This window comes from Cynocephalus volans, chromosome 13, assembly GCF_027409185.1.
Source record: "Cynocephalus volans isolate mCynVol1 chromosome 13, mCynVol1.pri, whole genome shotgun sequence".
Classification (NCBI taxonomy): Eukaryota; Metazoa; Chordata; class Mammalia; order Dermoptera; family Cynocephalidae; genus Cynocephalus; species Cynocephalus volans.
This window is the reverse complement of record NC_084472.1, coordinates 49361498-49389098: the sequence shown is the minus strand read 5'-3', so window position 1 is coordinate 49389098 and position 27601 is coordinate 49361498. Positions and strand designations below refer to the sequence as shown.

At 34.1% G+C, this 27601-nt stretch overlaps 1 protein-coding gene across 1 annotated transcript in view; it reads left to right on the top strand.

Moving 5' to 3' along the window:
• Positions 1-27601, top strand: part of MBD2 (methyl-CpG binding domain protein 2) — a 63073-nt gene that overhangs the window by 17941 nt on the left and 17531 nt on the right. The window contains exon 3 of the mRNA XM_063077378.1: positions 12777-12914. Coding sequence (XP_062933448.1) covers positions 12777-12914 — 138 coding nt within the window. The remainder of the gene's footprint in view (positions 1-12776; positions 12915-27601) is intronic.

Below are 27601 nucleotides of genomic sequence, written 5' to 3'. Positions count from 1 at the left end.
GTTGGAAAAGACTTAGTTCTTTCATTATTTTTCTCTGTTCACCCATTTGGAAATAAAGAGCTTCATATTCTCTCGAATGGACTCAATTGTATATTGTCTCCCATTATTCTTATTAACTACCTTGGTTTGAGGTGATAGTATGTTATTGTGATTATAAACACAGACTTGGATTCTGTGTGGCTGTGTCTCATGTTCTCAGCCAGCTGATGCAGAAGGTTATCCTCTACAAAATAATAAGCAGAAATTCTTTTAGAGAGCACATATATCTTGGGGGCAATATGTGTGCAGGCTGAGAGACTCAAGTGAGTAGGTGGTGATGGTGGGAATCAGATTTGGGTATTGGATAAAGAATGGGATGTGGCATGGAAACTAGACTTGGGAAGGAATGAAACTGAAAATAGGGAGACTGGTTGGACTGTTGTAGTCCAGGAAAATAACAGTGGCCTGAATTCACACTGTGGCAGGAGGTATGGAAAGGTGAGAAGCAATCGAGAAATTGGTAGATGTAAATACCTGATGATTGTAGCAAGGGAATTGTTGTTGCCTGCTACAGTTCTAGCTCTGGTTACTTTGGGTGGAGGGGTTGGATAGGGAATGGGGAAGAAGAGCAAGTTTGGGGATGGCATAAGGAAGATTGAATAAAAATAGTTTTGTTTCTTGGATTTCCAAAAGAATCTTGTGGACTCCCAGGGTTTCCCAGTTCACACTTTGAGAACTCCTGTCCTAGTGATTTGTCATTGATATTACTAAACATAGGGACAAACAGAACAAAAGTATCTTGTCACACCATAAACACGTGAATAATCTTGTGGAGAATGAGAAGGACCTTCCAGAAAGGTAATGGGAGAATCAAGAGGATGTGGTGGTACAAAAGCCTAGAAAAGAAGATTTTTAAGTGCTGTTGAGAGATCAAGGAGGATAAAGACTTTGTATATCCATTGAATTTCCAAATTAGAAGACAAATGGTGACCTTTACGTAACCAGTTTCAAGGGATGGAAAGGATTAGAGATCACATTTAGAATGCAAGAAAGTTTCTGGGAAATGAGAAATTAGAAACAAAAAGTGCCTATTCCTTTAAAAGTTTTAAGATTTTGATTTATTATTTGGTGAAGTAATTTGTACACATAATAAAAAGTATATTCAATGAAACATGTCTCCCTCCCTCTCCTGTCTGTCAGTCCTCTTTCCTAGAGGAAACTATTGTTAATGAGGTTTTTTGGTATGTCCTTCTAGAGCTTCTATGCATTTAAAAATGTACATATATGTGCATTTTAACCCCTCTCCCCATTGAAAGGGTTAGATTACTCTTATGAAGCTTGGATGATAGGTGGAAGAGAGAGGACAATATTCAGAAGAGATGCACCATCAGGAACATTTTTATTATTTTTCCTTTAATGATTGAAAGAACTTGGAAAGAACTAATAGACAAGGGAGTTTCAACCCAAGAGTCCACGCTTCAGGAAGACCTTCAGGAACCTTTGAATTGTGTACAGTATTTTCTGTGTGCATTCTTCTAAGAGAGAGTCTATCTGCAAATACTCAAAGGAATTTGTAGCTTGAAAAACTTGATAACCACTGTTTTAAAAGCAGGAGAAGGAGCAAGACCCTGGCAGATGTGAGGGAATAGGTAAGGGCCAGGTCACTTGCTGTAGGTCAAATTAGGCCTTTGTTTGATTGGACTTTTCAGTTATGGAAGTGGTACCTCAGTGGGCTGACTTATTTCCATCTGAGGGACCCTATGGCCAATTAACCCATTAGAGAGCTCTGTGATAGGAGTGTTCTGAATACCAGCTCCTGGTAGGGCATACTGTGGTAAGAACTGTCTCTTGGCTTCTACCTTCCTAGAATTCTTCCATCCACACTGGAAACAAAGATCTCATTCCTTCTACCAACATTCCTGGCCTATGGATAAAGTAATTAAAACCTTTTCCAAAGATACTGTGCTCTCTTGGTCAGTGTATTAAGGCCTTGCTGAATGGAGTGTCTTTTGGTCTTTATAGGTATAGTTGGGAGCAGAAAGAGGTAGTGAGTAAGTAACAGGTGATAAACTTAGCATTTCTAAGCCCTGAAGTCCTTCAGGGTATAACTGTCATCTCCATTACGTGTGGGCCACAGTTGAGGACAGGTTTCTGTTAGTTTGATATGAAGCTGACAAAAGTGGAAATGAGCCAGTAGCTAATGCGGCAGTGTGGTGAGGAATGATGACGGCCTATACCCACATGGTGCCTGGGGAGAAAGCAGTGGACAGATTCTAGACCTTTGAAAATAGAATTGGCGGGATTTGTTAATGAATTGAATGTGGAGCATGACAGAGAAGACTTAAGGGTGAACCCTTGGTTTTTAGATTAAGTAGGTGGATTGGGGTGTCATTTACTGAGCTCACCTTAGCAGAAGAATTACATCGGTGATAAAATCAATTCGATTTTTAACATGGAAAGTTGGATTTGCTAGTAAGTGCCCACATGGAAATACCATGTACACAAATTGGGCATACTAGAATTGAGACATCTTAGCTGGAAAATCATTAGCACGTAGGTAATATTCCAAGTAATGGGACCAGAGAAGAGTACCCAGATACAGAAAAGGATCCAGGACCAAGCCCTGAGAAAACCCAATAATTAGAATTGGGTTCAAATTGAAGGAATCAGCAAAGTGGATTGAGAAAGAATGGCTAGGAAGGTAGGAGACTTGATGGAGGAGAATGTTTCAGAAAGGAGAGTGGTCAGTTACATTGATGGCTGCTGAAAGGTTGACTGAAGGAAGAATGAAATTTCCATTGAGTTTGGCAACATGAAGTTTATTAATAACCTTGAATCAACAACAGTTTTGGTGGGAACAGAAGGCAGATTACATTGGGTTGAAAAGTGAGAGAGAATTGGTCAGCATGGACAATTCCTTCAATAAATTTTCTTGAGTAGGGGAGACTCACTAGATGATAGATGAAAGGATGTTGATTTGGTTCATCTCTGTCACATTTTAAAGATTGGAATGATTAAAGAGAATGGATAGCATGAGTGGAAGAACCACAGAGATCAAGAAAGTTAAGCATGTTTGCGGTGTAATAATAATGATGAACCATGGTAGGAAAGAATGTAAAAGGGGTTAAGGAACAGTGAGAAAATAGGACAGTCAATGGATAGGAGATCTTGATGGGATCAAAAAATGCAGAAGGCAGTCCTGAGTGAGCTTTAAGGATAGGAACTGGAGAGTTGGAGGCTTCATTGAGATATTGGAGACGGTGTAGTTGCTAGAGTTGACAAGCCTGTGACCATGTAGGTAGGTGAAGTTAGGTAGAGGGATAGGTCAAAGGACTCAGGATGTTGGGTGAGTTATGTACATGGATATTGAGGTTTCCAAGAATGAGGACAAGAGTTGGGATGGAGAGGAAGACTGAAATAGGGACTGAAGTCTAATGAATGAAGGAGAAAACAGGGAGGAGTAGTAGAGGGTACTGTAGCCAGATGCTATGAGCTTCAAAGGAGATAGTGTTTCTGAAAGAGCAAAAATAGAGAAATAATTTGAAACTAGTAATGGGTAGAAAAGAGGAAACCTATCCCACTTTCTGCCTCTTAGATATGAGGCTGTAAGAGAAGAGAGAAAGAAAAAGCCCTCATTCGAAAGAACTTTAGGGAAGGAAGTATTTTCAAGGGACAACCAAGTTTCAGTAAGACCAGGAATTGGAGAGAATATTTAGAGAAAATATTGAGGTTTATAGGAGAGGCTACTGATCAGATATTCGGGCTTATACAGTGTAAGGATTGGGGTGAGATGGGTAAGATTAGTGGATTGGTTTTCAAACTTCAGATCATTAAATCAATGTAATGACAACTAGAATTTTTAAAATATGAAATAGGATAGAAATAGTGTGCATTACATTTAGTAAGGGTAAATTTGTTTTAGGAGACTTTCATGATACATATGCACTTGTGTGTATTGAGTCACAATGTAAGATATATTTTTACTCTTAGTTGAGGCCCCAAAATTTGAGCTCCACTGAAGTGTGGGGTGGATGTACAGAATATTATGGAGATGAGTGATGGGTGATAATGTATGATCAGAGACTTTACCCTTTGGTTATCACCGGGGTCACAGGCATGTGAGGTGCGATGAGATTAGTTCTGTTAATTGCTAGAGCAGAGTATATGAACAGTTGAAATGTTATGGTCTTGACTTTTATAAAGGAGGTATGTTTACACCTTCTGGATTACTGTTATAGGCAAACTTAGGGGACCTTTCTTAGTGCAACTAGGAGCTGTCTGGAACTCAGAACTAGCCCCATAAGAATTGGCTATGTTTTTGACCTCATTTCTCAGCCTCCTACATGGTGATCTGTAACAGGACTAGTCAGCAGAGTATGGGCTCCTCCAACTCCTTTGATTACCTCTTTAAGGAAGAATAGTTGACCAGACCATTTGGGACAAATTTGAGTCTCTTATTAGTATCCAAGTTTGATTAGCTCGGTTTATCTCCAAGTTAACGTTCTTATCAATTAAACTTTGTGTACACTCATCAAGTTAAGGGATAACTTGCTCCATCTTTATACCTTACCCATTGACATCCTATTAATTGGCCTTATACTTTGCACTTTGCACCAAGATATTAATCTGTTTATCAGTCTCTGAAAAACCACTGTGCTGAATTTTAGGTTATTTTCTTTTCTGACTATGCAGATGAACAGTTACTATGATAAGTTACAGTGAGATGATCTAAGTTTTCAGATTCATAATTGAAAAACATTTTTCCTGAACCATAGTTCTCTAAGAACAGCATGGTATACTTCCTGAATGTACATACCTTGTTTTTTATGTCTTAATCTCATGTTGGCAGTCTGCTGAGCTTTAGAGTCTTTGTACTCTTTATTTTCCATTATTTCATTATATAACAACACTATGATTGACAGTTTGCCAAAATCACTATCTGTAGACTGGACTTTTTCCCTGTGGGATGCTTGTGTAGCTGGCTGAGTGACTCAGAGGAAGACACAGGCCATGTTTATCTATGAGTAGAACTTAATGTGAAATAGTAATAGATGGAACAAGCCTAGGGATTTCTCTTACATTAATAATCTTGAGGCAGATAAGACAGATGACTCTGTTCTTGGCTTAGTAATGTTGAGATAGATATTGTAGACTACATAGAATTATAGTATTTTCCACTTATTTGGCACCTGTATTTTTAAGACAGAAAGTGAGACTTCTGAAGGTAGGATTGCACAGGACAGGAATTTACATGTAATAGACACTATATATCCATTTATTCCACTGAATTTTTTGAGCACATTCTGTGTGCTCAGGCATTGTTATAAATTCTGGGAATACCATAGAGGAAGTATCTGTGTTCACGAAGCTTCTATTCTAGTGGTATGACAAACTAATACACACTTTAAAAAATATTTTTAAAATATTTTTATTTAAAATATTAAATGCTACACAGTGGATTAAATGAGTGCTGTGAGAGTGACTGGGTGGTTATTTTAGGTTGAATGATTAGGAAAGTTTTCTCTGAGGAAGATTTTTAGGCTGAATTCTTAATAACAAGGAGCTAATCAAAAACCACAGGGAAAAGCATTCCGTGTAGAGGCAATAGCCAGTGCAAGATCTTTAAGGCAGGATGCACCCAACAAATGAGAACAGAAAGAAGGCCAGGGTGGCTGGAGTTGGTGGGAGAGCAGTACTAGGCGAGGTGAAAAGTAGATTAGCCTGATCATAGGGCTTGGCAATCAAGTATAAGGAAAGGTATAGAATCCTGTTTGAGGGCTTTAGGTAGGAGGCAATATGATTACTTTGGCTGCGTGTGAAGATTATATCGTAGAGGTGCAGAAGTGGAAGTCGAGGAGCAATTAGGAGGCTGCTGTATTTGTCCAGGCGGAGATGGTGGTGACTTGGAGAGTGCTTGTTTAGTGAATGAATAAAGGAAGAAAGGAAAGGGTAAGATGTAGCAAAGGACTCTGGAACTAACTAGTATTCTCTTGTCCAAAGAACTTCTGATTTTCTCTTATATACAGAAATATCTTTAATAAATGAATAAATAAATGATATTTATCTTTAGCTAATAAATAACCTTTAGTTAATAAATAAGGATACCTAACAGGTTATTATTAGCTTACAGTATTGTTCCATCTTTCTGGCTAATTTGAGCCGTGTATTTAGGCACCGATTAGATAACGATTGCTAGGAAGCGCAAAGTGAACAGAAGTTTAGCCATGTTAGCAAATAGGCTTGCTCATAACTATATGATATTAGGTTTATCATGAATTTGTGCTTCAAAGACCCTTGAGAGGGTCTGGTCTTGGCTATCATTCTAATAATGAAAGTAGATATAGGGACACAGTTGCCCGTGCTGTGGCTTTGACAAGATTTATTTTGGATGCCCAGGTTTATGCTGATGATTGAGGTCTATTTCACCAAATTTTATAGATCCCAAAGAGTTAATCTAACATTGTAGATTCCAGGTCAGCTAGAGGATTAAACCCTACAGAAAGCCATTTGTGTGACTTTCCATAATACTTTTAAAGATGTATAGATAGTGCCAACTTAGATTTAAAGGAGATAATTCCCTCCAATAGCTGCCTTAGTTTTAGTAGGGCTAATCTAGATACCTGGTTGAAACTCATGGCGTCTTTTGCTGTTAGTCCTTTAATGACCTCATATTAACCAAGGCCTAAGAAGTTATTTTTTAAGCAGAACTCTTCAAAACTTTTTTCAACGATGAATTTCAATCCTACACTTTTCTATTAATTACAAGTATCATTCTTTTTTAATGAGCTCAAAGTGTGGTCCACCTATTCTATTCATTTTTTAATATGATGCCATTGAGGTCCTAAGAAAATCTTGTCTCTTTCTTAGGATATTAGACTAAGTGGATTTTCTGTACAAAATCATAGATGCCAGATATATTTTTCTTTACTTTTTACAAAAAGCTATTAAGGTTGCACAACTTTGTGAATATACTAAAAACCACTGAATTGTATACATTCTAAAATGGTGAATTTTATGGTATGTGAATTATATCTCAATTTTTAAAAAGCTATGAAGGTTTGTAAGGCATTTTGCATTGTTGGCATTTGATTTTGTGGAAAGGCATTCATTACTGGCTACTGCACATATTCTGGAGCAAAACTGAAATTACTTTTTGAGGGTAGTCTTGATTTGACCTAAAGGTACCACTTAGGCACACCTTTGTGTGAACAAGAGGATGGCTTTTTTTCTGGAAAGCTTAGTAGGTTAAGTTTCTAAATTTCAGTAGCATGTTCAATATAACATGTTAATACTAAAGAAATAACTGCTATTCATTCATAATTTATGTGCCAACATGAATAGAAACTATAAACTTATTTTGCTAATTGTTGTCTCTCCCTAACCCCAGAATGTGAGCTCTGAGGCAGGGATTTTGTTGTCTTCTCATAACTGCATATTCAGTATCCAGTCAGTGCCTGGCACATAATAGGCACTCAATATTTGTTCAATGACCAACCGAGTGAAAGCTACATTAGCAGTAGAAGTATCATACATGCATTATCTCATTTGATCTTTGCAAGAATCTTATACAGTAGGTACTGTTTTTATCCTCATTTACAGATGAAGAAACTGACCTTAGAAATATAAAATCTTTGCCTCTCAAATTAGGGCAGGAATGTTTCTTGGGGGTATGAGTTATATGCAAAACCACAGGATTAAAATATACTTGGAAGTGTCAGTTTTATTTGAATATTTTGGGTAGGTAGAGCAACATTTTCACCTTGAAATAAATATAGCTTATTTTTAAAATAAAATGCAAAATTTGCATGAATTTTAAAGATGAAACGAGTCCTTGAGACTCAGGTAATAGAATATGAATAATGTTGAACTTTTTGTCATACAGCTTTATTTCAAAGTCAGGCCGAAAAAAGTGGTATTTAGAATATATAGTGTAAGTCCCTGGTGTTCAAACTATGTTATGTGAAGGCTGTACGTGGTATACATAGACATGGATGATTTTGAAGGAACCCATTTTGATATCTTTAAATTCCTTATATCGTGTTTCCTTCAGTTGATTTGAGAATGTACTTATGGTATAGTACATGTTATTTTTTCCTCAATTGTCCTTTACAGTCAACCTCTCATTTCACAAAAGAGCATACTTCTTGCTTGGCTGCAATATTGCTATGGAACAAAATGTTTGATTTCTGATAAAGGGACAATTTGAAATATTGGACTGAAAAAATGAATGACTTGGTGATACAAAGTCAGTTCTTTGCTTTGTACAGTTTGTACTTTGCAAGTACAGTTCTTTGCTTTTAGCAAAAATTAAGAGGACTTTCTGTAGATGTCAACTGGTATTAAAAATTTTTGATGGTTCACTATGATATTTTGATATATAATTCAGGAGTTCAGAGATTTGAATGACATAGAATAAAACTCATTCTATCTGCTCATTTATGTGAACAAAGTTTCTCAGTGCTACATCTATAAAATGTGAAGAATAGGAATAGAATTGATGCTAAATCTTGTCCCATTCTAGCACTAGTAATACTCATCCAAGAGCAAGAAGTTATTTTTAAAATTTCTTTTCATTAAGCTACTCATGTGTATCAAATAAATTTTTATCTTTCGTTTAATAATTATATATTGAAATTTGTAATATACCAGTTTTGGTTAGTTATGTACTAATAATTGTAATAAACCAGAATATATATATATTTTTATTACTAAGAACTCTATGGTCACAGAAAGTGTAAAGAAATAATTTCATGGTGCATAAATGATCAATTAAAGATTTTCAAATTTAAAATAGGAAATAACTGTGTGGGAGTGGAATTATTAATTCAGAGAGAAAAAGGAGTGAAATAAAATTTAAAACCATTGAGGAGCTTGTTCATGTATAAATGAGTGATGGTGGATATATTTAGATACTGTTAGATACATTTTAAAGTGATATAACAGTTTATTGTCGAAGTATCAGTATTTCAGATACTTTTGGTAAATGCATCCTTTGCAACTATTTACATTAAATAAATATGAAATATTCATGATTTCAACTTTAAAATGCAGGTGGGATGTATATATTTTCAAAATTATCTCAGGGTAGGAATTCAAAAAATATTTGACAACAACTGGTTTATGATACATGCTCTCCATCCACCTCTTTAGTTCTTTTTTCTGTTCTTAATCAGGTTAGATCACTGAAATGTTGCACAATAATTAGATGACACTGGTTTAATCCCTTTCAGAATCACCTTTACGGAACTGTCCTTTTAAATCTTATGTTGTGACTTTTAGGAAGGCCACTGAAAAAAGGAAAAGCATTTGAAATCTGCTTAATATTTGTTGTGATGTTGAGTGCCTTTATTGATTTCTTTCTAGATTCAATAGTGGGGCGTTTTTTTGTTTTCCTCATTAATTAGTATGCTTTCTCCTTTCTGGCCATGATATCTATATAATTTGATGTTTTTCTTTTTGCCCAGGCCCCTAGAAAATTCAGATCCACATTTGATGCTCAGCTCTAGTATCAGTATTAACCTTTTCAAAAATAAATTTTTCTCCTTGCCTTTGATCTTCTGCTTTTAATTTTAATTTTTATTGTGTATTTGTCCTTTGTAAGTGTACAAAGAACCACCTGAGATACTTATTGGAAAGATGCAGTAAAATTTTTTTTAAATAAATGATTTATCTTTATATTCCTCCCAGCAACTAGGGGATAGAATAGACCCTCAAAGAATTAAATATTTTCAGCCTAATATACACAGTATCACAAAATTTATTAAATTTTGATTTGAGGGCTAGCTTCTACACTGAGATTTGTCAAAGGTTGGAAACTTTTAGTTCTAATATTAGAATGTGTGTATTTGCCAGTTTAATTTTGTAATATGAAGAACTTCTGCTTCACTTTTTCTTATATTGAAAGGTAAGGTTTCAAATACATGAACAACTTTAATCTTTCCCATAAAAAAGTGTTTGCTTTTTAACTCCTAAGGTTATGGCAGATTGGTTGTTTAGAAAAACTCATACATGCAACTGGGCATGAATTAACAGTGGCTCTTTGGCAGTCCTCAGGGGAGAGTGGTAATAAAATTTACTGTTTTTCTGACAGTTTCTGGGAAAACCAGTTAGTCCAGTTTTACAGATTACTCAACTTTACATGATACTGTTTTGGAATATAAAATCAATTAGTAAACAATTCTTTCTATCCTCAGAGCTTCTAGGCCAGTTAAAAGTAGGGGGAAAAATGCTAAACACCGAAATAAGATTGAGAGAAGAATAATGCAGCACACTCTTGAATAATGTCTTTTTTGCTGTACCACTGGGGAATGAACTGTCTCATTAGGCAATGGAAGTTAATTGTGTATCTTAAGTATTTTAGCTAGCTTTTTCTTCTAATTTTTCTTCATTGTACCAAAAACATAAGTTAATGCAAAGTCATCAATCTTACCATTGTAGCATCAATAGTTTTACATATTCCTTTTTTCCTTCCAGTCTTCATGGACTCGGGATTCATAGTTTAGAATAGTCCCTGCTGCCTACAGTTATCCTTTGTAACAGTGAGAATCTCACAGGCTTGAATATGTTTGCTCATACAAACAGTTGCAATATTCTGTGTCTGCTGATGCCACCTTTGTTCTAATACCAGCAGAGTATATTGTTCTTTATTAAAGAACAAAAACATGAAAAGCCAAACAAGGTATTGTTTAGTGACACACAGTGGTTATACCTAAATTTATGATAGGAAAAGTTCTTCATAAGCATTTATGTGTTAAGGTTTTTTAGGATCAAACACTGTAGGGTGGGTGACTTCATTTAGGGCCTCAGAATAGTCTAGATGTCATAAATCAGAGGCATCCAAACTTTCTGTGCATGACAGAATTACCAGAAGAGCTTTTAAAAATCCACATTCCTGGGCCTTACACTTTTTGGAGGTGGTAGCCTAAGTGGTTATTTTGTAGCCTGTTAGCCAAGTTAGCACATTTCTGAAGGTAAAGCTAAATACCTGAGAAATAATCATTTGAGATGAATGTATGTCTTACAGGGAAACACGTACATTGGGAGAGCATTGAGGTGGAGGAATGGCAAGAATGCCCAGTACATGCAGAGAAGAGGGGTGTATTGTGTGGATAGGGGAAAATGTGAGGGCACATTTAATGGTGGATTCAAATAATACTGTAATTGTGGTAATTGTCAGATTATTTTATTGTGATGCTTACCTTTCTAGGCATGCTAATATTCTTTAAGCAGAGGTCACAAACTCAGTGGCTATGGGGCCCAGACAGGTAATGCAAATATCACTTGTTTTCCACTTGCAGCATTCCTCAACCCAATGCCTCTAGTGGGCAGCTGCTACTAGTAAATCATAGGCTATTGTTGCCAAACCAAATCAAGTATTTCTAGATCTTTCAGTTTTTAAGAGAAGTGAGAATTCTGGATTTTATATGAAGACTCCTGGTTTCCAGATGTTGGATTAATTTATTTAAGGCATTAAAAACTGAACAATACTCATCTATGGGTTAGACTTGGTCCATCTGCCACCAATTTGCAATCTGTTTTAGAGCAGTGCTTCTCCAAGTGTGGTCTCTGGATCTGCAGTATCAGCAAACCCTGAGACCTTAATAGAAATGCAGATTCACAGGCCCTGCCTCAGACCTACTGAATCTGATTCAGCAATCTTGAGTTTCAACAAGTCCTCTGGGTGATTCTAATGCATGCTTAGGGTTGAGAACGACTGTTTTGGAGTATGGAAGTTGACATTACAATTTCTGTCTGGAGACAGTAGTAAATATAAAAGTTCATCAATTATCCTGTAAATTTATCAAATATTTCTATATCAGAAATATATCAGATGAATATTGTTTTCGTATATACGATAGTACTTGAAGAAGTTTGTGGAAAAATAGAATTAAAAGATAATGCAGATCTTTCCATGAACCTTTGAGGACCCCTTGTTTATGAACTTTTATATTTTTTGCCAGAATCAGAACATGCAATGATTAAATTGTGTTTTCTCCATTTCCTTTCTCTTTTCTTTTTTTCTTTATTTTTCTTTTTGTAGAACTTCATAGCAATTCTGTGCCACATTTTGATCTCACTATAACATATCTTACATTTTTTTTACTGGTTGATTAAAACTAAATAAATATGTTTAATTTTTCTGAAGCTTTAATTTTAAATCTCTTCTTTAAAAATATTAAATGTGTTATAAAAAATAAGGAATACTTTCTAATTTTATCACATTTTAAAAGTTGAGTTTTGTTTGCTGGAATTGGAACTTCCATTCCTAGTTATTTTATTTTTATATAAAAGGGAATGATAATTTATGTGGTTTTAGGTAAGCCTGGCCTTCTAACTGCTAATCACGTTGTTCATATTTTAATGCCCAAGTAAGCCAGTATTTTTCTTCGTTCTCAGAATGTAGAAATGATTGCTATTCTGATTCTTGACCTTAAAGTTCTATTCCTTTTGTATAACTTCCTTTTGTATCTCCTTCTTTTTGTACAACTTTAAACATACTTGTTCATTTAAAAATCCTTAGTCTCTTGCTAATAAAATTAAGTATGAATTTTATGTGGAGTATTTTCTTACATTTAAAGGTACATAAAAAGCATTTCATTTATAATGAGACAACTTCATGTATATCTTACGTAATGAAATGCTTAAAAATGTACTTTAAGATACTTAAATTGCTGAGATAGACTGAGAAGTTTGGAATAATCTGATTTAAAGTAATGGATTTTGAATTAGTAAAAAAGAATTCATCTAATTGTATTTATTTAAAATATTTATTAATGAAAACGCATTTATATTCACAGGGTAAACCAGATTTGAATACGACATTGCCAATTAGACAAACAGCATCAATTTTCAAACAACCAGTAACCAAAGTCACAAATCATCCTAGTAATAAAGTGAAATCAGATCCACAACGAATGAATGAACAGCCACGTCAGGTAAGGATCTAATTCATTCTCCAATCTTATTTTTCAGATAAATCTAGTATTCTTACATAGTTCAAGTAAATTCTGATTAAAATGGGATGTATTTGGAAAGAAAATGTTTTATGTCCTAGGCTATTACGTGAATGCCAGAGAATAACTATAACTATATACAAAATTTAGGTAAAATACTTTAAGAAAAAATTTAAGAAGTTAATTAAAAATAAATCTAATTATTATTATGAACAACATTTTTATGCTTTTTGTGTGATAATATACATCAGACTTGGTTCTGCTAATCTTAGTTTTTTAAAGATTATCTTTCCAGGGATAGTATTTTAGAGAATGATAAAGCATGCAGTTTTTGTGTTGCTTAGTTTTAAAATATTTTCTGTTATTTGGAAATAACTTTTTGTTCTAATTTCTTAATTCATAAAATCTGTCCCAACCCTTTTGAAAATTAGATTCAGATAAACTTTGTCAATATGGTATATTGTCCTGTGACTTCCATTTTTGTAGAAATTCAACTTATTTTACTCTTTCTTTATTACTTCAAGCTGTATTTCCACCAGAATCTTTCCTTAGAAAAAAAGTATTACCCGAAGGCCTCCCTGCTGCCTAATAATGCCATATAGCCAGGGGAGGGAGACTTGACAAAATGCTTAAACCTTCCAAGTAATCTTGCTTATTCACTCCCTAATTGTGGTCAAAAAGTTTAGGTACTTTGTGAATTTTTAGTATCAATTGGTGTGAGGGAGTGAAGGGAGAAACATCTGTCCATTTTTTTCCCTCTCCTTTCTCTGCTTCCTCCCACCTAGGCATTAGAAACACTGATTTACCTACGACGATTATCTTTTGCTCTGCGGTCCCCTTTTAGATGTCTCACTCCACCTTTTCATTTGAATTTTGTTTTTCACTAGTCCTTCAAGTGTCTCATCTCCAGAACTCATAAAAGATTGGGCCAAAACTTTCAGACAGTTGCTCTAGAAGAAACTACATAAAGAAATTCAGTTCCCACATCCTCTGTAGTGTTTTTTCCTCTTCAGGTGAGCCAGGAAAACAGAAGATATTTGGAGCCACATTGGATCAGCATCTTGCTATAGATGTCTCAAGATTTGAAGTTCTAAACTTGCTTTACTGTTGGTCCCCAAGAGATTCAACAGGGGCCATGTAAGTGTATCACATCCAATATAAAAGATGCGTACCTGCATGTGCCTTTAGGCTCTTGTCACAACTTAGGTTTTCTTTGGGCCATTCAGCTTTCTGTGTGAGGCTTTTCCCTTCTGTTGCACCCAGTGACAGCCACCAAACCTCTGGTAGTTTTAGTATAGTCATTGCAACAGGGAAGGAATTCTGCCATTCTAAACTTTGCCCGCCTTGACAAAGCTGTTCCCTGTCGTATTCTTTCTCAGATACTGTCCAAATTCTTGACCATCTTGTCCTTTGGCTTTTTAGTGATTTAAAAATCATTTCCTCATAAAGATTTTTATTAACTGAAAATTTTGAAAGTATGTAATTGGGTAAAACAGTTTGCTTCAAAAATCCCAAAAGATAAAGAAGGTAGAAGATAATCTTTAACTGATAACACTGTTTCACACTGGAAATTTGAATTGTTTTACTAAGAACAGATAGTATTTAATAGATTTTTATCCTCATCTTTTCTTTGCCAAATCGTTCTCAGTATAGTCTATAAACCCAAATGTTTTGTTGAAAGACCAATTGGTTAGCAAATTCTGGCCATTTTAACAGTAATTTAATTTTTAATTATTTTCTGCACCTAACTTCAGTCACAGTTTTTTAAAGCTGTAGTAATTGTATTTACTGGGTGTTTATCTGGCTATAGAGATATTGGTAACCTAGAATTTTAAAGTTGAAGTAACCAGACTAGTTGCCCCTTGTTCTTTGATATTTTGAATAGTTTTAAGTTTTCCTTCTTTCATTACGGTTTATGAGATTGTTCTCAAATGAAAAGTATGTGTCAAAAAAGCTAGTCCTTCCCACTCCCCCCCAAAAAACTTTTGTCATTCTAACCCAGATCTTTTGAGGGTTTAATCTTCCTTTTAGCTTGCATAGATAGAAAGTGTTAAAATTGTTTAGCAGCGTTACTTCTCCAAAAGCTTGGGCCATTTTTCACTTTATCCTTATGTTACCTGACAATTTTTGCTAGATGCTTTTGATTATGCTAAGACTTTAGTTGTCGTTGCCCCTTCTTTATCTTTAACTTAAGAATTTAGGTAGTATTTGACTAATGTCTCACCAACAGGATTCCAAAGTATAGGACTGTGCACTGGGCAAATATAGGAAAATAGTAGAGGACAATTTTTATAGTAATGTGAAATTTTAGAACCATGATCTGTCATCCTGACTATTCCGGTTTAGATTCAGGTTTGTTAGTAAAGGAAAGATGTTGGTTTAATTATATTTTGACATACATATGGCAGATGACTGCTAATCAACTGTTATTACTGAGGAGATAGTTAACAAAGTATACATAGGCAAAAATAATTCTTCTAATTTTGCTACCCATTACTTAGATTCATTGAACTAGGTTGATAATATAAATTGCCAAATATTCCATATGGAGAAGTTATTTTTATCATAGAATAAATGAATTAGACAATGAGATTTCTTTTTTCGAGATTCCCATAGATATGTTTTTATTCTTTAACCATATCACATTCTGTAAATACAATATTTAAGCTAGTGGTATTATAATTCCTTTTAGAGTGTTGAAATTTTGAGGCTGAGGAGTAGGATTAGGTTTCTAGGTCTTAATCTAGGCTCTACCTTGAATAGGCTTGGAGTGACTAATTTAGATGAGAAGCAATCATAAAAATTAATAATTCTGTCACATATAACAAACATTCTCTGCCCATGTCATTATATGACAGTCTAATTTGAATTCTGTAAAATATATAAATTATGAATTTCTAATGTATTCACTCCTTGAAAATGCCTTAGCTGTAGGGTATGTAAAAGAAAGTGCATGAAATAGAATTCAGCAGTGATTTCTGCCTATATTTAAAATTATAAGGTAGAGATGAAATTTGTAAAAACTTGTTAGGGTAGGGTAAATAGATAGCCATTTTTATATATAGTATCAAGATATTTGATGAATGCTTGTCTTTTCATCAGATTAAAAAGAAACCTGGAGTGGGGGAGAGGGAAATCTACTAATTGTCAGGCTGTTATCCCAAACAGAAAGATCATTGAAATGTCCTTATTTGGCCAGATGTATAAAACATGTCCCAAGATTCTTTTTTGTCTAATTAAATTGTAATTTTGCTGTTAAGGATATCTGTCCTAGCTTACCTCTTTCAATATATGAAGAACTCACATTTTTATTTCTTTCTGATTTCTTTGTTGCTGTCACCTTTGATGCTTTCTGGTTTCTTGATGTCTTCTTTCTCCCCTTCAAACTCAGATCAAAGAAACTTCATCTTTGAGCTGTTACTTCTTCCTTTTAATTATTAGATCACAGGGTGCTGATAGACTTTTGGTGTTTTTGATAGTCTTTGAATGTTAATCACATTTCTTAACACAATATCTATCTTTTTTGGTAGGAGTAAATATTTAAAGCCAGTGAAGAAGCAGATTTGAATCTTCCACTTGATATTAGATTTTTTTCCTTTTATTTTGTTTTGCTAATTCTTCTTTCAAAAGATATGAAACTTTACTCTCTTCCAGAAATCAGACTTTTCTTTCAGAATAGGTGTTTAAAAATGTATTAGAAGAAATTTTCCAGATGAAAGACAAATTTAAAAATCATATGCACTTTAAAGACATTGTAGGTGAAAAGTTTACAGAATATTTCAGTATTCAGTTGTCATAACTCAGAAAATTATTACCCATTCCACCCATTCTAGCAACATTTACTTCTTTCTAACCTCTGACAGTTATTTCTAGTATAGTCTCATTACAATGTTTTTATGATTGAGAAATAGATAAGCTAAAGCACAGAGTCCCAGGGAGGATATTATATTCCTTTTCTCTAGAGAGAAAAATTGGCTACCCATGCAGAGAAAATAGATGACATGTCTTATGCTACTTGAAAAAATTACTCTGAGTAATGTTGGGAAAATGTCCTGTATAAAATGTCAAATAAATAGTACAGACAAGTCCTATAGGTGTTCAAGAAGGATGAGATTATTATGGCTAGGAGGTTTGGGGAAATCTTTAGAAAAGATATGAGACATATCTTTTGGACTTTGAAGATTGAATAGAATTTAGAAAAGCAAATGGGAAGGAGAGGACATTTCAACTGCGGAGAGTAGTGTTCGCAAAGATATTATTTGGGAATGGGCAAGGAATGAGGAGACAAGGTGGTTGGAGATTAGGGTTTTTATGGAAAGTAGTGGGAGCTGAGGATGGTTCATATCATTAAGGGCTTACTTAAATGCCAATCTTTAGAAGTTTTAAAAATGTTATCACTTGCTTTATAAGAGGAAGAAATTTGGGATAGACAAAAGAAAAAATTACTCCATTTCTTTTTTCTAATATGATGACAGTATGTTCTTTTACCATTAAAAAATTTTTTTTCCAATATTTTAATGCATTTTTGAAAACATAATGAGGATCATAGTATACATCCATAAAATTTTCACCCAACATTATGTTATACACATTTTTTCTGTGTTTTATGCACTGTGTGTGCTATAATTTTTTTTTATTAATTATATATTATCCAACAGTTGTATATTGTGCTAGCATATGATTTAGTTAACATTTGCATATTGTTATTTCCAATTTTTCATATTATAGGTAGTATTCCCGTGAATAGCCTTATGCCTATAAGTTTCTTCATATTTTTTATAATGTTTCCTTGGGCTAGATTCCCAGAAATATAATTAGTGTGAATATTTATGATTTTTGATACATGCTAGTAAATTGATTTCCAAAGGGTTGTACCAGATTGAAAGACTAGCAACAAGTTATGTGCATTCCAGTTTCAGTTTACATTCTATGGCATTGGATATTATCAATCCTCTTTTTTTTTTTTTTTTGGTAATTCAGCAGTTAAAAAAGGAATTTCATTTGATATTTATTTGAATATTTATGAAATTGAATAGACTTAGGTATTTCTGTTTAAATCTGCAAGTGAGAAATTTTTAGAGGATTTTGAACTAGGGAGTAGGTTTTTTATTACCCTTCTGAACTGAACTTCAATGTATCTGCTCCTGGCCTTAAGCTAATTCCAACATCTGTGGTTTCCAAATGCATTCCCTCCTGCCCTCTCAGAGACCACACCCAGTGGATTATATCAACTACGTCTTATCTTAAACCTCTCACTAAGCTGGCTTCTCCTCAAAAACGTTTAAATATATTCAAATATTGTTTAGTTTCCACATACAAGTGAGAACATGCCATAGAAGTAGAGAGGAGAATAGTGGTTACTAGAGGCTGAAAAGGGTATCGTAAAAGGAAGTATAAGGAGAGGATGGGCATAAGTTCTAGTGTCCTATAGCACTGTAGAGTGAGTACAGTCAGTAACAGTTTACTGTATAATTTCAAATAGCTAGAAGAGAGGATTTTGAATGTTCCCAACACAAAGAAATGACAAGTATTTGAGGTGATGGGTATGCTAATTACTCTGATTTGATCATCAGACATTGTATACATGTACCCAGATATCACATTGTACCCCACAAATATGTATAATTATTATTTGTCAATTAAAAACAGTTTTAAAAAATAAAAAAATATTTAAATCTTCCTCATCTTTAAAGAAGTTATTTGCTTTATTCTGTGTCCTCTTTTAGCATTTGTTCTCTCTGTGTTCCCTTTATTTTTTCTCTCTGTTTTACAGAACTTCTTGGTGTTCATGTATTTATGATCTACTCTACCTCTCACTCAATTTTTGTATCTCTGAAATGTAGCTTTTGTTTTCACTGTGCCACTGACACTGTTCTCATGAAGATCGCTGATGATCTTTGTAAAATTGAATGGACAAGTTTCAGTGCTTAAATTACTTGATCTATTTTAGCATTAGGTGCAGCGACTACCCCTGCCTTCTGAAACACTCTCTCTTACTCTATGACACTGTGCCTTCTTCGTTTTCCTCTGTATGTGTTTTTTCTCAGTCCTCTTCTTAGGTTCTTTTTCCATCTATCTTTTAGAATGGTGGGGGTTCCCAGGGAATCCTTTGCATTCTTTTCTGCACATAAACCTTTCATGGATAATTTCACTCATCCCCCTGGCTTCAGTTATCTACATGTTAAAGCTTCCCAAATCTTTATCTTTATCCTGAGCTTCAGTTGTTTGTATCAATCAACCTACTAACACCGTTCACTTGGAAGTCTCATCAGCACTTCTAATTCATCACCCTGTCAAACCTGCCCTTTATTCTATGTGCCTTGTCTCAGTAAAAGTACCACTGTTCATTTGGTTGCCTCAGCCAGAAACCTGAGCTTTATCCTTGACTCTTCTCATCTTTCACCCCAGACATCTAGTTAGCCAACAAGTCCTATTGACTCTACCTCCTCAATGTTCACTTGCTTCCATCCCAGTACCGGGTAGCTGTTCTTTCATCTCATCTCTCTGCTCCTTGTCTTATTCCCTTCAATTCATTCTTCATATTGTAGCCAGAAGCTTTTCTAACATGAAGATCTTGTAGTGTTGTTTGCTGCAAATGCTTTAATACTTCCTCTTAGTTTTTAGGGTAAAATCAAAACACCTCACCATGACTTACAAAGCCCTTAGTGATTTGGCTTTTGCTTACTTCTCTGGCCTCACTTTCTTCTCTTGTTCTACACTCGAATCACATGGAATTTTATTTGGCTTTTTGAATGTGCTATTCATTCCCCATCCCCTGCCCTTGCATACACTGATCATATTTCATGCTGTTCCCTTTCCACCTTCAGTTGGCTGTTTCCTGCTCATCCCTTAGGTCTGAACTTAGATGTCACTTCGTCTCTTCCAAAGGGATTTGTCAAGTCTGGATTTAGCGACCCTCCTTAGCGTTTATTCTTTCTCCTTTTCTGACTATAACTGTATTAGAGTTACTTGTTGCTTTATCCATAGTCTCTCCATTATGTCAGTGCTTAACATGTATTTTTGAATGAATGAATACATTTATTCATTCATTGATTTTGTAAACAGAGGGGATACTGCAGTGAACAAAATAAAGTTCCTGTTCTTGTGGAACTTACCATTAGTGTGATAGGGAGAGAGACAGACAAATAAGTACATATGTATGTATCGTGTTGTGATACGTGCAAGGAAAAAGAAAACAGGTATGAGAATATGTGGTCTTCAAAAGCAGAGAAGCATGGAGAGAACATTCTAGACAGAGGTCTTAATCTGACTATTGTATGTGGTATGAAGACTGACTTCAGTCTAGGAGATCCCTGAAGAAACTCTTATAGGAAGTTAGGGCACAAGCGATAAGGGCTTTTTTTATACTAGTCATGAAATAATTGAAAATTTATTGACTGATCAGCTGTGCTTGTGTGAAGAATCTTAGAATTAGGTGACTGGGATAATGATGCCTTTGTCAGGAATATGGAAATACTGAAGGGTAGCTCAGTAATTTTTAAAAATAATAAAATGTGAATTTGAGTATTAGAAAATAATTTGTACTGTTAAAGTAACTGTTGGATATCCAGGTAGTAAAAAATGAAGGGTAGAAGCCCAAGAGAGATAACCGGTGTGGAGATACAGGTGTGTCAGTCCTCATGGAAGTAAGAGTTGCAGCTGAAACATTACCTGTGAAGTTTTATAAAATTAGGAAACCCATTGGTTATTCATTCATAGTCACCTCTAATCAGCATGTATTTTTCTAGTCCATTTTAAAATATGATGACTATTATATTTTAATAATATTCATTAAATTCTTTGTAATTTTGATATTAAGTAATATAGGAATATGGATGAAAAAAATCAAATAGCATTAAAATCTTATTTTTCAAAACAGTAGTTTACTACTCCAGCTTTTTATGTCTTCTAATCCCATTCCCAGAAGCATTTATTCTTAATTCTTCTCAATTTCCTTTATAATTACCTTCATATTTTTAAATAATATACTTAATAGGGTTTCTTTATTTGTTAATTTTAAGCACTATTTCTTGACTTTCCTCGCAACATAGTAATATCACAGTTTTAGGTAAATAGGTTAAATAGTCAGGGGTTACATTATTATGACTGAAAATATTCCTGTGAAGGGCAAGTAAATATTACTATTATCACCGCTCTTTTCTCTCATAATTCCTTGTGGCTGTTAATCTTAATTGTATGCCAGGTTTTCTATATAATTATAGTTAATCTTTCCTAATGGTTTAAAATTTCTGCCAGATGCCCATCAATAATACTCTCTTTATGCTGAAATCCATGCGGTTCTTTCTTGTGTTTTTCCTGGAGTCATCTCTGCTACCATGAAGCTGGAATAGTTCTCTGGTCTTGCTATGCAGCTGTAGTTCTGGGCTTTCTCCTTTGCTGTGCTTCTGAGTTGGAATTTGTTTTCTGGATTTCTGTCTTCTTCTGTCTTAGTATACTGTCTCAGTAAGTAACAAATCTTCCAATAGCTTTCTAATAAAATACCATGTGAGGCAAAGTTTTTGAGAACTTGCACGTTAGAAATAACTTTATTTCACCTGGACACAGTCAAGTTTGTCTAGGTATGGGAGGCTACACTGAAAATCATTTTCCCTAGAATTTTGAAGGCATTGCTTTATTGTCCTCTAGCTTCAATGTTGCTGATGAGAAGTCCATGCCATGCAGAATCCCTCTTCTTTTATGCCTTTTCCCCTTTCTCTGAGAGTGTTTAATATATTTATGATTTTTAAAAATTCACTAATACGTGTCTTGTAGGTCTTTTTTTAATTCACTGTCTAGGCAATCAGTAGGTAACTCCTGTCCCTCGTTTGGGAAATTTTCACACATGTGCGTACACACACACACACACACACACACACACACACACACACACACACACACACACACACACACACACACACATTTCCATTCTTTCTTTCTGTACATTGGATATTAGTCATCTCAGAATTTTCTTCTAATTTGCCTGTCTCTGCTTCTTATTACTGTTCCATCTTGTTATTACTGTTGTTTTACTTTCTGGGATATTTTCTTGATTTGTAATTTCTAATCCTTTAAATTTTTTATTTCGGTAATCATATTTTTAATTTCCAGCTGCTCTTTCTTGGCCTTTGCATATAAAATTATGCTGTACTTGTTTTATGGATGCAACCTCTACTCTTAACTCTCTAAGCATATTAATTACAGGGATATTTTTCATTTCTTTGATGTTAGGTTTTTTCCCCTGCTCCCTGCATTGACTGTTCTTTAGTTTGCTTGTTTATTTCGGGTTCTGTCTCTCTTGTTGGCTACTATGACATTGCTTCAGCGAACGTTCTAGCACGTTTTTAGTTTCAGGTTTATACCTAGGAGTAGAATTGCAGGGTCATAGAGTGTGCATGTGTTCAGCTTTATCAGATACTACCAGTTTTCCAAAGTGGTTACATTTTTTTCCCAAAGTTACACTTCTGCCAGTGGTGTACAGTTGCTTCAAATTCTTGTCAGTATTTAGTATTGTTGGTCTTTAAAATTTTAAATATTCTGATATGTGTTTGGGGGTATTTTGTTATGGTTTTAACTTTCCTTTTCTTGGTAAGTAATGATCCCGAGCACTGTTAATGTGTTTATTGGCCAATAGATACCCTCTTTTATGAAGTGCCTGTTCATTTTCTGTGTTTTTTTTTTTTCTACTAGGTTGTTTGCCTTTTTCTTACTGACTTGTGAGAGCTCTTTATATATTTTAGATATGAGTCCTAATATTTTCTCCCAAATTTGTGTGTTACCTTTTAACTCCCTTGATGTTGTCTTTTGATAAATGTACATTTATAATTTTAAGCAAGTTGGGAGGCGGAATAGAGACTGGGAAGTTTTGGGGGCTTCTGTGATGCTAGTTCTATTTCTTTATCTGAGTGGTAGTTATACAAGAGTGTTTACCATGTGAAACTTAAAGGAACTGTATACATATGCTTTTTACTATTTTCTGCATGTAATACTGCGATAGCGATTTATCTTTATCAATTGCGTATTTTTTTTGTAACAAATTTAAAAAATTTTTGCTTACTCCAAGATTATCAATATATTTGCTTATGTTATTTTCTAAAAGCTTTGTTTTTTATTTAAATCTACAGTCCATGTGGAGTTTGGTGTATGATGTGAGGTGAATTTATCTTTTTTCCATATGGAATTCCAACTGACGCAGCGCCTTTTACAGAAAAGACCATTCTTGTTCCATTAGTCTGTCACCTTTTTCATAAATGCAGTGCTTGTCTGTGTGACAGTCAGTTTCACATGCTTGTATATGCGAAAGCCCATTTTTGGATTCCCTGTTTTATTCCTTTGATCTCTTTGTACATGTGAATCTGTTTCTGGGCTCTCTGTTCTATTCTATATAGAATTCTATATAATATTTATAATATTAAATCTTACAATCCACAAATTTTGTATATTCCTCCATTAAGGTTTTATAGTCTTCAGTGTGGTGATTTAACTTGTCTCTAATTAATTCCTAGATATTTGATGTATTTTGATGCTTTTTTTTTTTGATATTTGATGTTTTTTGATGTAAATGGTATCATTTACAAAATTTTTATTTTCCAATTATCTGTTTCTAGTATTAGGAATAAATTAATTTTTTATATTGACTCTGTATTCAGTTATCTTCCTAAATTCACTTATTAAATCATCTGTGGTTCTGTTGGACTTTATACAGGAACGAACATGTTACCTGCCACTGAGAATTTTATTTCTTCCTTATCTCTCCTTAAGCCTTTGATTTTTTCTTTTTTCCCTTGTCTTATTTCCCTTGTATTGGACTTCCAATACAATCTTGAATAGAATTGGTGATAACAGAAATCCTAGTCTCATTCACGGTACCAGGGAATACTTTTAATGTTTTTCCATTAAATGTGATGCTTGCTGTAGGTTTCTTTTGTAAATATCCTTTGTCAGATTAAGGAAATTCACTTCTATTCTTAGTTTACTAAGAATATTTTTCATGAATGGGTATTGAATTTTAACAAATTCTTTTTCTCAATCTAGTTAAATGCTCAAATAATTTTTTTCTTCTGTGGTAGTGAATTGTAGTGATTGGTTTATGTCATGAATTTCACTCCTTGATTTTTTAAAATGTTAAACAGACCTTGAATTCCCGGATTAGGCCCAGTATGGTCATGATGTATTTATCAAGTTTATCACTGTTTAGATTTGCTGTTATTTGGTTTAGGATTTTTTGCATTTGTGTTGATGAGAGATTGACTTGCATTTTTCTTTTCTTGTAATTTTCTTCTCAAGCCTTAGTATCAAGGGTTTGCTAGCCTTGTAAAATGACCTGGGAAGTGATCCCTTTTTTTTATATTCCTTGGAAGACTTTTTGTAAATTTCATATTTTTATTTAAATATTTGAAATAATTAATGGTGAAGTCATCTCAGCCTAATTTTTTTTGTGGGAAAGTTTTAAATTACAGATTTAATTTATTTAATAGGTACATGGATAAATTCATATTTTCTATTTCTTCTTATAACCTGTTTTTCTGGGAATCTGTACATTTCATAATTTTCAAATTTAGTGGCATAAGGTTTATATATTGTCTAGTAATATTTGTGATGTTTGTAGGATCTGTTGTGATATTCTCTTTTTTTCTGATATTGGTCATATCTAGATGAAAGGTGGAATGAGGTATTGGGAAGACTTTCATTAAAATATTTGGAACTCAGCCTATGTATGTGCTTTTCCTCATGGAAATTCAAACTCCAGTTCTGTCAAATGAATTGATAAGAAAACATTTATTTTATAGAAGTTGTTTCATTATAATGGGTAATGCTATGTCTTATTCGACTCTTGTTGCTTTGAAGTGATCTTCTAGTAATATTGGGATCTTTGTTTTCCTCATGTCTATATTTGCTTGCTACTTCTTTGCTTTTTCTTTTTATTTTCAGCTTTCTGAGTCTCTTTATTGTTAGATATGTTTCTTGTGTAAAACATATAGTTGAGTTTTGTTTTTTCATCTGATCTGAAGGTCTTTTTTTCTTTTATTGGTGAGTTTACCATTATATTTATTGACATAGATGTGTTTGGTTTTAATTCTGTCACTGTGTTTATATACTGTTTTTAATATTTGTTGAAATTTTCTGGTCTTTCAATTTTTGTTCTGTGGTCCAATTTTCCATTTAAATTCATACTTCTGGTAATTTTGGAGATTTATAACTTGGTTTTAATTCTGGTGGTTGTATAATGTCATATTTTAAGTAGTACATACATCTATTTCCTGACTTATTGTTATTAAAAAGGAAATAGTATCTATTAGTGTCCCACTATAAAAAATTAGGAATTAATTTACACTATTGAAATCAGTTTCAAGAAAGCTTTTTTGAAGGGCATCTCTTTTGATAAACAGCTAATGATAGATCTTTATCTATTACACATCAAAATTCTTGCATGAGTGGGTTTTGAAATCCTTAATGCATTTATTTAACAGCATATATTGCTAATTATATTACAGATGCTTTATAACTAAAAATGTCAAACATGTACCCTGTCTTCATAAAACTTTCAATCTAGTAAGGAAAATAAACACTGAACAAATAATTCCAGTTATGCTGACATGTGACAAATAAAGGAAAATTGGTGAAAAAACATACCTAAATCCTTATATAAACTTATGTATCAGTAAGAAACTTATCATTCTAACTTTTCATGTGGGAGTAACACATGAAAAATTTAGGCACTGTGAATGATACTCTTATTCTATAGTCAGTTTTGGATTATTGTTACCTTTTCAGGCATTCGACAAGTATGATATGCTCACTCCATGTAAGTTAGAGAGTATTCACGGTACAATTTAGGTACAATCATCAACCCTGATTTTTGCCTTTTGCTTCATTCTTCTATCCTCTTTAGCCCAAATTATAATCTTTTGCCTTAACAAGAGATCACATTATAGATTACATAGCCAAGATTTCCCTTGATTTACATAATAATTTTCTTGTATCTAGCCCTTTCTTCCTAGACACCCTAACAAAATAAGGGGGTGGGTCACATTTGACCTTTGATGTTTGCAGGCCACGGTATTTGTTTTTGTGGACTATAACTCAGATACTATGTGGGGTTGATTTGAAATAGAGCAGTTTATAAACTGGACAGTGAATTCCTTATAGGCAGGAAACACCATTCATCTATATAACCCTAACCCAGTGTCATACATAGTTAGCTTTTCGAGAGACAGTGAATGTAAAGTGCACATTTTCTGGGTTGTGCTTTAGTCTACAAGTATGTGACAAGATTTTGTAGTCTTTGATCAGATTTAGTAAGTGCCTTATGAAAGTGAGAGAGATATTTATTGAATTTCTGAAATCTTAACAGAAAATTTATGAGCGATTTGATTATAACTTTGTATTTTGAAAGAACTTTCTTATATTTTATCAGTGTTTGATAATCTTCTGAGATAGATGTGACATTTATGAGTATTTCTGGTTTACTCGGAAAATACTTCCAAAGAGATCAAGTGATTTGCCTAAGACAGCCCTTCTGTTTAGTGGGTAAACCAGGACTAAAGCATTTAGCTGTCAAACCAATGCTCTTTCCATTATCCTGTAGTCTCCTTACTTTGCCACAAATTCATTCCTCAAACATTTGAGTGCCAGCTATGTATCTAGCATCCTGCTAATGATGGAGATGAAGGCTGTACATTAAAATGATTAAAATGGTGAGATTTTAAAGGTAACTTTTGGTTATTCTATTTTACAAGTATTAATACTTTTATCTTCATATACTTTAAAAAACATATCACATATCTTATGCATTTTAAATAGTTTTTATTAGAAAAAAGGAAAAAATTCTTTTAGTCTTATATCTTTGACAATTATTGTTAGATGTTTTAATTTGTTGCTTAATGGTAGTAGGGAATACAAAAACATACAGAGAACCATCATCAAAGGCAGACTTTTGTAAGTCCCCTGACAGCAGGTGAATGAGACGGTGAAGTAGGGTGAGGAGGCTTGAGTCAGGAGTTTGATTTGGTAATTAGAATCTGGGGTGAGGTTAGGGTTAATATAATAGTAGGGGCAGAGCCTGGGATAGAAAGAAGAGAATGAATGAAAGGTTAGGAAATAAGATGGAAGATTTCTCTACTGGGCGTAGGAGGAAGAAAGAGATGGTTTGAGGGAAAAGCAGTGTGAAGAAGGACATGTTTTGGTTTTTTCGTATTCAAGTGTATTTGTCATTTCAAGGAAAAAAGCCTGAGGAGAGGAAGGGAGAAATGGAAAATGTGAGAAGAGAAGTTGGGGAAATTGACAGGAGGCAGGAGAAGATGTGATTGGGAGCACAGGTGTAGGTATAATCTTAGGATGGTGGCAGCGTACTTATCTCTCTCTGAGATGGGAAATCTGAGGTAGAAAGGTTGATATTTATAGAGGCTCAGGACCTTTAGACTTAGCACCTGGCTTTTCTAGTCAGCCGTGGGGTTGATTATTAGAGGCTTCTCGGCTTAGGTGCTAATATTCAGCTTATGGTGTTTAAAAACGATAAGAAGTGGGACTTTTGATATACAGGTGTTTTAGATGAACTTTACTTAGTTTCATTATTGAAATTCAGCATGTTTCTGTATGGTCAGCTTATTTTTTTTCTGATGAAGATTATAATTTCAAAAGGGAAATTGCGTTTTAAGGCAATATATAAGGGC